Consider the following 12500-nt stretch of genomic DNA (forward strand, 5'->3'; position numbering starts at 1 on the left):
TATCATCATCATTATTGTTTTTGTTATCGTTATTATTATTGTTATTATTATTGTTATTATTAATTGCCAACGGAAGGTGAGGGTCAAGGAAGAGCGAAGGACCGGCCATGCAGTAATGTCCTGGCGCTTGCTCGGACCGCCTCCGGAAGGGTTGGTGAAGGTGGCCTACTTGTGTAGATTTCCTGAGGATGGTATGGGTCGCGGAGGATTTTATTGTACAGGTGTTTTCCTATTCTTCGTCTTCTTCTTCCTCTTCTTCGTTTCCTTTTCTCGTATTATCATTTTCCTTTTACGTTACTTGTGGCTGTGAGGGATTTTTTTTTCTTTTTCTTTTCCTATTCCCCCTTCCTCTGGCGCTTGGCATTACTGCTGACATAAGCTTGTGCGCACATGCTTTTAGGCGAATTATTTTTTTTTTCTAGTATTTTAGGACGCTTTGATTATGATATATCTAACCCTGTGGGAGCGTGTCGCCTGTGTACCACCTGTAAGAGCGATATTCATTTCGCTCGAGTGTTGTTGAATCGCCCGGAGACCTGGAGACCTCGAGCAGGTACGCCGAGTGGGGAGCGAGGCAGTTCAGTGCGTTGTTGCTCTGAAGTCAGGTGTACGACGCGACGTGTCAGGTGCCAGGTCGTCGCACGGGTCGTTGGTCAACCTTTGTGCGTGCTAGCCCACCCGCGACACTCCGGCGAGAACACGATATGGGCATTACGTGCGCCGGGGGTCGGAGTCACTACGCTGTTTCAGTTGCTCGTTTGTCAGCCCCAAGGGACGACAGTACACGACCTTTAAGGGATATGGAGGCGTTTCCGCCATACATTCGGTTGCGGTGAATGGTCGAGTGCGTTCACTCTTCTCAGCTGTCGGGCGGCCTCGCACTTCTCCTTCGCGACAAGACGTCTGCCATGAGGTTAGTGAGGTTCTTGCGCCTTCTGCGGTAGACATGATCAGCGGGGGGCCCGAGATCTGCATTTTATCGACGCCATGGAGTGGAAAGGACTTTGGAACTACGTAGAAAATCTCATCCCGGGGAAGTCTCGCTCGCAGGAGAGTGTAGATCTGGAGGACGCGCATTCGCAGGACTCAGAAGAATCACAGGACTCGCCGCCTTCCCCCTGCCTCGGCAGAGGCCGGCGCTACCCTGCCATGGCCACACGCAGGGGGGCAGGGGGAACGCGTGCCTCTGACAGTGAAGAGGACGAAGAGGAATTCGAAGACTCCGAAGAAGGAAACGAAAGAGAGGAAGACGAGGAGATTGGGCGTTGTGTAAAAGCAATTGCGAAGGAGGACGAGGACGAGGACGAAGACGAGGAAGGGGACATTGACGGCGACGGCGCCTCAAGTTCTCCATCGGACTCCAGCGACTTCGAGGATTCAGAGGGCGTTGATACGGAGATCGAAAACAACACCGTGAGCGAGAATAGCGACGGCAGCAAGAAGGGCATTGGGGACTCCGCCCCCGCCTCTACTACGTCTTCCACCTCCTCCTCCAGTTCCTCCCCCTCCTCGCAAACGCCCAGCACACCCACCTCGGCTACCTACACTATATCTACACACACGTCCTCCACACCCATTTCTAGTTCGTTCACCAGCCCTCCTTCCACCTCCACTTCTGGTTCCACCAACCTCTCCTCCTCCTCTGCCTCGGGCTCCACCGACTCCACCTCCAGCTCCGCCAGCAGCGGAAGCGAAGAACACAGTGCCGACGAGGAGGGGCGCGAGGGTCACGAGAGCCCCGAGTCCCTCGAGGGCGATGAAAATGGCAAAGCGGAAATCGAAGAAAACAAAGACAGTGATAGTAACAGTGACAAAGACAAAGAGAGAAAAACGGATGATAAGGTGCTTCAGCACGAACACTGTGACAGTGACGGTGACCATGAAGACGTCGAAACTGAAAGGACACCCAAGGACGCGTCCCAGACCAGTGAGAAGGACGAAGCGCAGGATGAGCGGGACCCTGAAGGGGGAGGGACCTGCGAGGCCAGCGAGACTGACCTCCAAATCGAAAACCCGAAGGAGGCGAAAACTAGCGTCAACATCGCGATCGTAGCGGCGTCCAGGGTGCGTAAGAAGAACCAGACTAGGAAGGAATGCTTGCAAGCGGACGTCAGAGGGAAGATCAGGAATCTAGAGGAACACAAGTTCGAAACGAGTAGGACGACTTGCGGGACGGCCCAGGAGGACACGGAATCCACGGGGGCCGAACAGGTGAATGGTTTAACGAATGAGACACGGAAGAACGGTGATAACGACGGGGTGGGAAGGAATCAGAGACGGCAGAGAGGAAGAGGCGATAACAGGGAAATAGAGGACAAAGAAGAGGAATCTGGAAATGAGATGGACGCTGATGGCAAAGTGCCCGAAAAAGATGAGGGCGCAGAAGAAAAGACGGAAATGGATACCACAAATAAAGATGAAGGCGAAGCCATTATCGATGAAAATGCAAAGAATGATAAACTTGAAGAAGCAAATGCAGAGAATAAGGCAGAAAATGACATCGTTAAAGAATCCGTTTCCGAAAGCGCGGGCGAAGATAAGAAGAAGGAGACAGGTGGCAGGAAGGGAGCAGCCTGTAGAAGGGCCGACTCGAGGAGAGGAAGAGGAAGAGGAAAGCTGGATAAAGGACGGAGTCAGTGGCTCGTCTCCACGGAGCGAGCGGAGAAGGGAGGAAGCCGAGAGTACGACAGAAGGATGGAAGTAACGACAAGCGAAAATAGCTGTGGCGAGGAAGAGGAGGCGGCGAGGTGCGGAAAAAACAAGAGGTGTGGTCAAGAGTCGCGTGCGGGGAGGACGGAGACTCCCCCAGCAGGCGAGGAGAGCCAGGCTGACGGGGGGGACGAGGGATGCGCTACACCAGACGGCGGAGAGGCGCGGCGGGAGGCGGAGGGTAATGAGAGACGGGGGGAACGACCGCAGGACGAACACTCCGATAACGACGAAGACATCAGCGCCGAAGAAGCGAGATCAAGAGACGAGACCGAGGCAGGGGAAAGAGATAGCGACAGCCGCCCCACCAGAAGGACCTACGACAGACTGAACGCGAGGGCAAGGAGCTTTCTGGAGAAGAGGCGAGGAGAGAGGAACGCCGCCGCCGCCGCTGCCTCCGCCTCCTTCGCCTACGAAACGAATGGCGCTGACAGAGAGTACGTGTCCCGCCGTTCCACGAGGTCGATGCAGTTCTCCGACATCGCCAAGAAGATCATGAAGGAGGTGCAGGAGAGCAGAAGCGAGTACAGGAAACCGCAAGTCAAGCCCAGATCCTTCAGGAAGCACTGGGAGGAGAAGACGGACGGGGCTTCCCACGTCACGCACACCATCGAGGAGACCACGTCGAGGATCCTGGAGGTGTCCTCGGGATCCCGGAGCTCGTCGCTAACGAGGAAGGAGATCTTGGTGCGGCCCGCCAGCGGGGACTCCGAAACCAGGATATCCGTGAGCTCCTCCCGAGACACTTACGACCCCTTCTACCACGACAGAACGACCCGTAAGTATTCCAAGTTCTCTGACAGTACAAGTAGGTTCACGAGGTCGTCCGAGGTGCCTAGGGACTCCTTAAGATCGAGGGAGGGCAGTTCTGAGACGCTTCTCTCATGCATTAAGGGCGCGAAGCTTCTGAAGGCGAGGGACGACGACTCCGCCCGAGGGAGCACGTCAGAGGGCTCGGGAGATTCCCCCAGGACGACGGAGCGCGTGAGAAAGCTCTCCGTGACCTTCCAGAACAACGCCAAATCAACTCTGCTAACATCGTCGTCGTCGTCGTCCTCGTCAGAAGCTCTCCTCGAGGAACAAGGTGCTGGTGGTCGTTCTATCGCTACATCTTCCTCCGTGACCGGGGGGAACGTGGAACCTGAGCCTGGTGATCCTAAAAGCTCCGTGGCCGCGGTGGAGGAGGAGGAGGAGGAGGAGAAGGAGAAGGAGGAGGGGAGGGGAGAGGTGGCGGTGGGAGGAGGAGGGGAAGGAGGGGGAGGAGGTGGTGGTGGTAGCGGTGGTGGCGGTGGTGGTGGTGTGAGAACGCATCAGTTGTCCGCGGTGACTGGTAGGGATAGGGTGGAGTGCGGACCGTCTTGCAGCGCGTCGGTTGACAGGGAGCGCGGGGGGTTTGACAGTGCAATACGAGAGAGAGTGCGTGACGGTGCGGCTTCGGGATCGGTGAAAAATGTTGGTGTTGAAAATGAAAGAAACGGTGAAAGTGAAAGTGATACGCGAGCGTGTTCCTATGATGATTTAGAGGAAACAAATATCCAGTCTAGCACAGTTTGTGTTGACGAAACACAGGACATCTGCACGTCTCCCAGAGGCGCTGACGTCGTTGAACATTTAGCGGTGACTTCCGGTGACGTCACGAAACCAGTTGATGACGTCACAAACAACAACAATAGAACACGTATTTATTCTAGAAGCAGCTCGGCTTCACTTGGCTCTAGGACACCGTCTCGTGAAACACTGGAAAATGCAGTGAACGAAACTAAAGAAAACGACCAAAGTAAGACAGAAAGTGAGAGGCATTGCGCGGAGGTGAAGGGAGGAGGAGAGGGAAGGAGCGAGTCGCGAGCGCGCCCGAGAGAACAGGATAGACCCATCGGCCGTAGTTCCTCCGAGGATGACGTCGACCAGGATAACCTGGAGGGACCTTGGTCGACGCCCCAGCTAGCCAAGGTCGTGCAGGAGCTGGTCGTGTCGAGGAAGTTCAGCATGACGACGGCGCAGGTGAAGAAGCGGCAGCAGAACCTCGGCCGTCTCGACGTCTCCCAGAAGGACCGCACGGTGATCTTCGACAGCTCAAGGTTTCCTCGCAACGGAAGCGAAAAGGACTGCGAGGCCCGTCAGGAACGAGCGGCGGGGAAGGGCGACGCGCAGGAGGAAGCTAAGGGCGCGCCCAAGTGGTCCGGGAGAGCGCGAAGCAGCGGCCGTAACGGAGTTGCGTGGCAGCAGACGGCGAAGAAGGGGAGGAGGAGAAAGAGTCTTGAAGGAGAGGGAAGCCAGTCGGAGGCGTCGACAGACAGTCATGCCCCTGGCGAAGAGAGCTCCGGCAGTCAGGAAGGGCGCCGGCACTTCACGAAGCACAGCTGCGTCAAAGTTAGCAAGAGCGAGACGAAGAGGAGTAGCGGCGTAGGGCCCAGGGGGAAGTACCTGGCGTGGACGAACGAAAACAACAGAGGGGACTCGAGGGGGTCAGGGGGCAGAGACGAGATCAAGGTCATGCCTTCCCCTCGGATCGAGAGAATGTGCCGCTCGCCTCAACTCCACAAAGGCCGCATATTCAGTAGCCACCGAAGAGAATCCTCGAGTAGTCGCACGTCCCCAAGGCAGTCCCCCGTGGGGTCGCGCTACCAGAGTTCCCCCGGTGCCGTCTCGCCCAGACTGGGCTCTTCGTCGAGAGTCGGGTCGCCCAGACCTGACTCTCCTAGGATAGCCTCGCGCTCGGCTTCTCCTCGGAGGATGTCCCCGCGAGTGTCCCCGAGGATCGGCCTTAGATCTTCACCCACTAAATTCGTGACTTCAAGGACATCACCTATCACCGCTTCCCCCAGAATCGTGAAACCTATCGTGACCTACGGGTGCCAGAGGTCCCCCAGACCAACCTCGACCTTCGATCGTCAAAGAAGTCTAAGCGTAGATAAGACGAGGAACGGCAGGACGTCAGAAATCCTACAGAAATTAAAATCAAACAAGGAAAACGCAAACACGACAAAAGACGGTAGCTCCCCGTCTATTTTGCTCGCCAATTCCATCGAGAAATCAGACTCCAGCAGAAAAGAGGAAAATTTATTAGACGAAGGGAGAGGGGGAGAGAAGGCAGCCGACGAAGAAGGGGAGATAATATCAAAGAAAGAAGAAAAGAGTTCACTTTGCAAAGGAGGAGACGAAACACCCGAAGATGGAAGACAGAAGATTTTCCCGAGACCTTGGGAGAAGAAAGTTAAGGGAGAGGAAGAGAAAACACAAGAGGAGAAAGAGAAAACATCTGAAGAAGAGGAGGAAAAAGTAGGAGAGGATGATAATTCTCCCGACGTGCCAGGGAGAAAGGTAAAGCATCCAGGGCGAGCGGTGAGGAAAACCATCAAAGAAGGGAATGGAACTCTGTCGCATGCGAAGGAGAACCAAAGCAATGCAAAGGACAGTGCCACGACACCGAGTGAGGAGACGCCAAGGGATATTGCCGCAGGTGGAACTGGAAACAAGAAAGACAAGGAAAAGACGAAACATGCAAAGGAAGATCAGGGAAAAGGGAAGGAGGAGAGAGGCAGTGGAGATGAGGCACTCGAGAAAGACAGAGAAATTGAAGATGTGGAGAAAGACAAAGAAAACAGGAATGAGAAGGTGAAGGACAGGCAAAAAGAGAGAGATAAGACTAATAATAATGAACTGAACGAGGAAGGGGGCGATCTCCCGGTGATAGGGACTCCTAAGCCCTTGAAAGCTTTACGAAGAGAGATGTCGGACTGCCGCCAGCGCCTGGAGTCCTTTGTGGAGAGCCGGGCGATGCAGGAGCAGCGTCAGCAGCGCTATATCCTCATCACTTCCAAGATGAGCGGGAAACTCGATTCGGAAATCATCCAATTTTTCGAATCTCAGCAGCAGAAGCCGCGGGAGATTGTCAGGAACGAGAAGGTGCTGCATGAGCACTTCAAGGCAGGCTCCAAGAGTGACCTCCGGAGGGCGTCGGGTTCGAGCTTCCGAAGTAAGTCGGCAAGCACGGAGGGCGACAAGTCTTCAGAGGACGCGAAGGAAGGTTCTGAAGACGATGGCGCGGCCGAGACGACGCACGATATCAGCTTCACGAGGGACGTCACGCGCGACGCCTTTCCCTTCCTGGCGAAGTCGGCCAAGGAATCGCTTGAGGAGGAAGGCAATGGGGAAGAACAAGGTAGAAGACATAGCAGAGCGGTTGCTGAGGGAAAGCTGGAAGGACGTGAAAAGATGAAAGTTCAGTCTAAAGACAGTGAAGGAGAGAAAGAGGACAATGAGAGGAAAAGTCCCCCCGACGAGGAAAACTCAAGCGGGAGAAACAGCCCCTTGTACGACACAGTTGCAGACGATGAGGGTGAAGCCGTGGAGGCCGTGCTGCCCTCTAGCGACGGGATTTGTAATCACGTGAGCATTACCGATCACACCGGATCCAAGAACACAATACCCGATGATGGTAACTTGAGAACGGGCCAAGGTAACGATACCATCGCCGGAGGGAGGAACAAGGAGGAGGAGGAGGAGGAGGAGGACGTGGAGGAGGGAACTGTTGGAGGGAAATTTGATAAAGACATTGCCACGGTGAGTAGAGGAGACAGAGGGAAGCGAGAGGAGAGTGTGAATGAAGATGATGATAACGGGGAAGGAGGGAGCGACGAAAACAGAGGCGAACTATTGACTGAGGCCTTGAGTTCGGCGTCGTTGGAGACGGCAGCATTTGAAGAAGAGGAGAGAGCTATTATTGAAGATGAGAAAATCAACGCAGAAACCAGAGTAAATATTCGCGAGGAGACGCTGATTAACAGCATGACTGACAATGTGTTAGTGAACGAAAGCGTGAAGGAAGAATCGGCGAAGGTGAAGAAAGGGATAGTGAAGGAAATCATCATGCAGAAGGAGGAGGAAGCGAGAGGCAAAGGTGGTGGAGAGACCTACAGGATGCAACAGATGCTGCGGCGGGATATCTCGCCTACCGCACCAAAGGGAAAGGACAAGACACCGCCAGATGGCGCAGGGACCAAGGCCGCGCCGCGAAAACCGGATGCCGACGGTCATCCCACAGCATCCCCGGAAGGATCAGCGCCAGACACAGACACAATGACGATGGGCACGGCCGTGGGGGAGAAGGAGGGCATCACTGAGGGATCAAAGGAGGCTGCAGAGGAAGCTTCAAGCTTTTCTGGTCGCGCAGGATCGCCGGTGAAGCCCGCATCCCAAAGAGCCCCTCTTGAACCTGTGGGCGACGCGGTCGAAGGAAAAATCGTAAGAGCAGACACGCAGGTCGAGGAAACCATGAGGAGTCCATTGCTCAGGAGGACAGTTCAGAGTAAGGAAACCCGTACCGTTGAGTTTAATTTCGTCAAGGGTAAAGGTTTAGTGAGGGAAGAAAGAGTAGTGTTTAGAGGTGCACGGGACTTGCAGGAAGACGTGTCCGACGATGCCACTATGCATGACAAGCAGAAGGACGCCTCGCCGAAGGACGCCTCGCCGAAGGACGCCTCGCCGAAGGACGCCTCGCCGAAGGACGCCTTGCCGAAGGACGCTTCGCTGAAAGACGTCTCGCCGAAGGACGCCACGCTGAAAGATGCCTCGCCGAAGGACGCCTTGCCGAAGGACGCCTCGCCGAAGGACGCCTCGCTCAAAGACTCCTCGCCGAAGGATGCCTCGCCGAAGGACGCCACGCTGAAAGATGCCTCGCCGAAGGACACCTCGTCGAAGGACGCCTTGCCGAAGGACGCCTCGCCGAAGGACGCCTTGCCGAAGGACGCTTCGCCGAAGGACGCCTCGCTGACAGACGCCTCGCCGAAGGACGCCTTGCCGAAGGACGCCTTACCGAAGGACGCCTTGCCAAAGGATGCCTTGCCGAAGGACGCCTTGCCGAAGGAAGCCTCGCCGAAGGAAGCCTCGCCAGCAAAAGAAGGACCCAAAGATGAGGCCGAGGGACAAGATGCCGAAGGGCAAAGTGTGGAGGACGAGCCAGACCAAAACGACACGCTGACAGCTGAGGACGAGCGACATGAAGTTGCTGCACACTCTGAAGAAGACGAAAGTAAAGACTGCTCTGACGGCATCGTAGTGGAAGAGATGGAAACTCCGGATCATGAGGCCGTTGCAGTCCCTCACAACGTACCTGCCGCTCCAACACCACCTCTGATCAGAGGGCCAGAGGAGCGAGTACCTGAGCATATGTATGCAAATCTTCCTCCTCCCGGGAGAGTCGTACAGGATGAGCCGAGAGAGGTCACTGTCCCGCCACAGGAGGAAGAAGCCCGAAGAGTGCCTGACCGCACCACGACCACGCGTAGGCTAATGTCAGGTCACAGACGGCTGACCAAGACGATATCTGAAGGGAGTTTTGTCGCCGCAGAGGAGCCCAGCGGGACGGAAAGAGCTCGCCCGCCTTCGATCAGGAGAAGCCGGACCGAGAGTGAATTTCTCACCGACCAGCTGGTGGCCGCGACGACGTCGAGCGCTGAACGCAAGCCCGGCGTGAGCCAGATCTTCACGCGTGGAGTGTCGGGGAAGGTGAGGATGAAGAGCCGGAGTGTTGAGAACATTCGGCTCTCCAGTCTCAGCTGCGTTGAGATCACCAATCCCATCGACAGTGCGCCGCTCCCGAAGAGCAGCTCGGCTTGCCGCATTGTGGGCGTCCTTAAGAAGAAGGACTCGAGAGAGAACGTCCTCGAGCTCATGTCCCCTTCCAAGGCTGACGAGCACGAGGTCGAAGACGAAGCCAAGCCACAGGAGAGCCATGAAGCCACAAAGGAAGAAGGAAAAGAAGAAGATGAGAAGGAGGAGGATCAAGCAGCGAGTGACAATGGGCTTTCTAGCAGTGACATGCCTATGGTAGAATTACCCATAGAGGAAACCACGCTAAAATCCTCCATGGAAAATATTGACACCGCAGTTTTGGAACAGATTCAGACAGAAGTCATTCCGCCAGTAGAAGACGTTCCAGAGGAATTCCTAAGTCCACAGGATATCACTAAAGGTACGAAAATGTCTATAATCAGTAGTGCTCCAGTTGACAGTCACATTTATGAGAACATTCCAGACGTTTTATTCTGCAGAAGCGGAACAGCAGAGGTTCCAACACAGTTTATGGACCATGAGTTAGAACATACCTCCACACCCATAGATCATTCCAGAAAGCTTGTAGCGAAAGTTGTCCACATTTACGAGAACCTTCCTCCTCCGGGGGTCTTGCTTGAAACTTCTTTTGGGGATGTAGGTAATATGGGGGATTTCCTGCCGTTGCAAGATGCATGCGTGTCCAAAGAAAATACCTACGAAGAGTGCGTTGCTAACGAGCAAAGGGATTCGGAGCCCAAATTCATAGAGCTGAAAACAGCCGAATCAAACCTTATCCTTCCGAGGGTCGTGGAGTCCAACACCATCGAACCCAAAGTCGTAGACCAGAAATCCGAGGCCAGGGTGCTGGAGACCCTGGAGCCTCCTGTGACCCCTGTGGTGACAGGGAAGCCCCCGAAGCCTTCCTCTGACGCGTTGTCGGTGCGTCGCCCGACTTACGAGAAAGCCTCGCTCAGGAGGAAGCAACCCGAGTCCGAGAGTCGCGTCGAGAAGCAAAAATCCAACTACATGCGGCAGAAGGGCGTCCGTGTCGGTATCCTGAAGAAGCAGAAATCAGACATAACGGGGGTGAGACTGCAGAAGCTCCACTACTTCGACAGCGAGCTTCCCGGCGAGCGCAGGCGCTCCTACTCCATCGGCGGAGATCCCAGGAAGGGCTCCAAGCACGCCAAGGGAGACGCCGATAGAGAGCAGGCGGCCCACACGTGCGAGAGCGCTCAAGATCTCGACTCTTCCGAGGCGTCGCGGCCGGAGATGCGGGACTTGGATAGACGGTGTCATAGTTCCATTAGCGCTAGTAGTAATACTAGTAAGAGTAGCCGCATAGATAGAATCCTTCAAAGTTGTGCACCTTGCATTTCTAGCAACACGAACTCGATGTTAGATCTGTCCGTTAGGTCGGGAGTGCATACGATCGGCGAAGAGTCCGGCGATGAGGACGACGATACGTACAGAGGACGTGAGGGGAGCGAGGCGACGGCTCAGCTAGGGACGCCCACCAGGGGCATCTCGGGCATATTCCTCCGATCGAGCACAAAGAGCAAAGCCGCACACAGGAATCATTCATCTACGTCAGAAGGCACGAGAACGAGTGGGACCTCTGAAGGGCATGGCGTGACTCGTCTTGAAATTGTACAGGATGGAGGTGGAAGAGGAGAATTGACAGGAGGAGGAGGAGGAGGAAGGGTCGGAGAAGGAGAAGTAGAAGGAGAAAGAGAAAGAGGAGAAGTAATAAGAGGAGGAGGGGAAGGGGGAGGAGAAGGAGGGGTGGGAGGCGGCACAGGGGTTGAGGACCTAAATGTTAAGTCCTGTCAAAAGGACGAGACTATCACCGACAGTATGCTCTCCGAGATGGATTCAGAAATGACCAAAAGTCAGATGACGATTCCCAGCAGGACGAGTTTGATTTCGAGCCAAGGGACAGAGGAGGTCCGCCTTGCATCGGAGACGAATTCGATTGTAGAGGACGTCGTGGCAAATGGCGAGGCGGAAACGGCGGAGAAATGTAGCCTGCACGCGAGTTTCGACGACGACGGAGGCCCGACGCCCACCCCGGAGCAGATGGGCGTCACGGCCGGGGATACAGACTTCTATAGCGAGTTGCTCGACACCATCCTTAGCGTCGTCGATGCGCAGGAGTCTCGGGATCCCGGGGACGGCGAGAATGCATTTCTCGACCCTGACACGCCCGTCATCTCGAGGGAAGTTACTCGCACAATCAAGGTAGATCAGTTTAATGGCTCCAACGAAAGCTTCAGGTTAAAGGTCGAAGTTATTGAAACGAAGAAGAAGGAGCCCGAGGCCGCCAAATTAGCCAAGGAAATGGCGCCGGAACCCGAGCCGGAACCAGAACCTGAACCAACTCCAACCCCAACCCCTCCAGCCAAGAGGGAGTCGGAGCGCCCCAGCGACTCCGATTCGACAGCCAGCGTCGACTCTGAATTGGCGGAGGTTCGGCGTCGCATCACAGAGAGGTTTCCGCCTGCACCTCGAGACGCATCCCAAGCTAGCCAGGAGTCCATCTTAGCCTCTCCAAGCGCCGTATGCCCCATGCCCAACTGCGCCGCGTGCCGTGCCCAGAGCTTCAATTTCTCACAACCACTCGTATTTACCTTCGATGACCCCGTTCCCACGCCCACGCCCACGCCCGAACCAGCGCGGGCGGCGAGCGTTCCGTACGTGGACCAGGCTGGCGAGGAGGCGCCACATGAGTGCTTCAGCAGGTCAGCCAGCCTCCCGCATGACCCCGAGGGCTACCACGACACGCAGGTCATCCGTCGGCCCGGCCGCCACCAGCACCACCACCGTCGACGTCACCGTCAGTACTGGGGATCCGCCCTCAACGACATAGTGGGCGGGTCAGTTCCTGAGCAGTCGCTCCTTGAGGGGCATCTCCAGGGGGCCTCGCTCCAGGACGAGTCTCTCCTTATAGGGGCGCTTCATAGCAAAATTCTAGAAGAAGCTCGGGACCAAAACGCATTTCTTCAAGATTCTCAGATCTTCCCGGGACAGAAGGAATCGCCGCAGGAAAAGTCTTCAGAGACCCCAGGTCGGAAGAGATCCCCACAAGAAACCCTGAATTCCCCCCAGAGTGAAGTGAACCCTCCCTCTGAAAAGAGTGCGTCATGCACCTCCGTCCAGGATAGCCCGGCGAAACGTTGCATTCAGCAGCCGATATACGAGAACCAGCCCATTCAGTGGCTGGTCAGAGATGCCAG

The 12500-nt window shown here is 55.7% G+C and overlaps 1 protein-coding gene across 1 annotated transcript in view; it reads left to right on the forward strand.

Moving 5' to 3' along the window:
* The first annotated feature begins 320 nt into the window (after window positions 1–320).
* The window catches only part of LOC122250377 (uncharacterized), a 37431-nt gene continuing 25251 nt past the window's right edge, over window positions 321–12500 (forward strand). Inside the window, exon 1 of the mRNA XM_086552386.1 lies at window positions 321–12500. This exon is cut by the window's right edge and continues 335 nt beyond it. Coding sequence (XP_086408512.1) covers window positions 988–12500 — 11513 coding nt within the window. The 5' untranslated portion in view covers window positions 321–987.

This window comes from Penaeus japonicus, unplaced genomic scaffold (assembly GCF_977035675.1).
Source record: "Penaeus japonicus unplaced genomic scaffold, GWHDUDI00000001_assembly GWHDUDI00000026, whole genome shotgun sequence".
In the NCBI taxonomy this organism is placed as follows: Eukaryota; Metazoa; Arthropoda; class Malacostraca; order Decapoda; family Penaeidae; genus Penaeus; species Penaeus japonicus.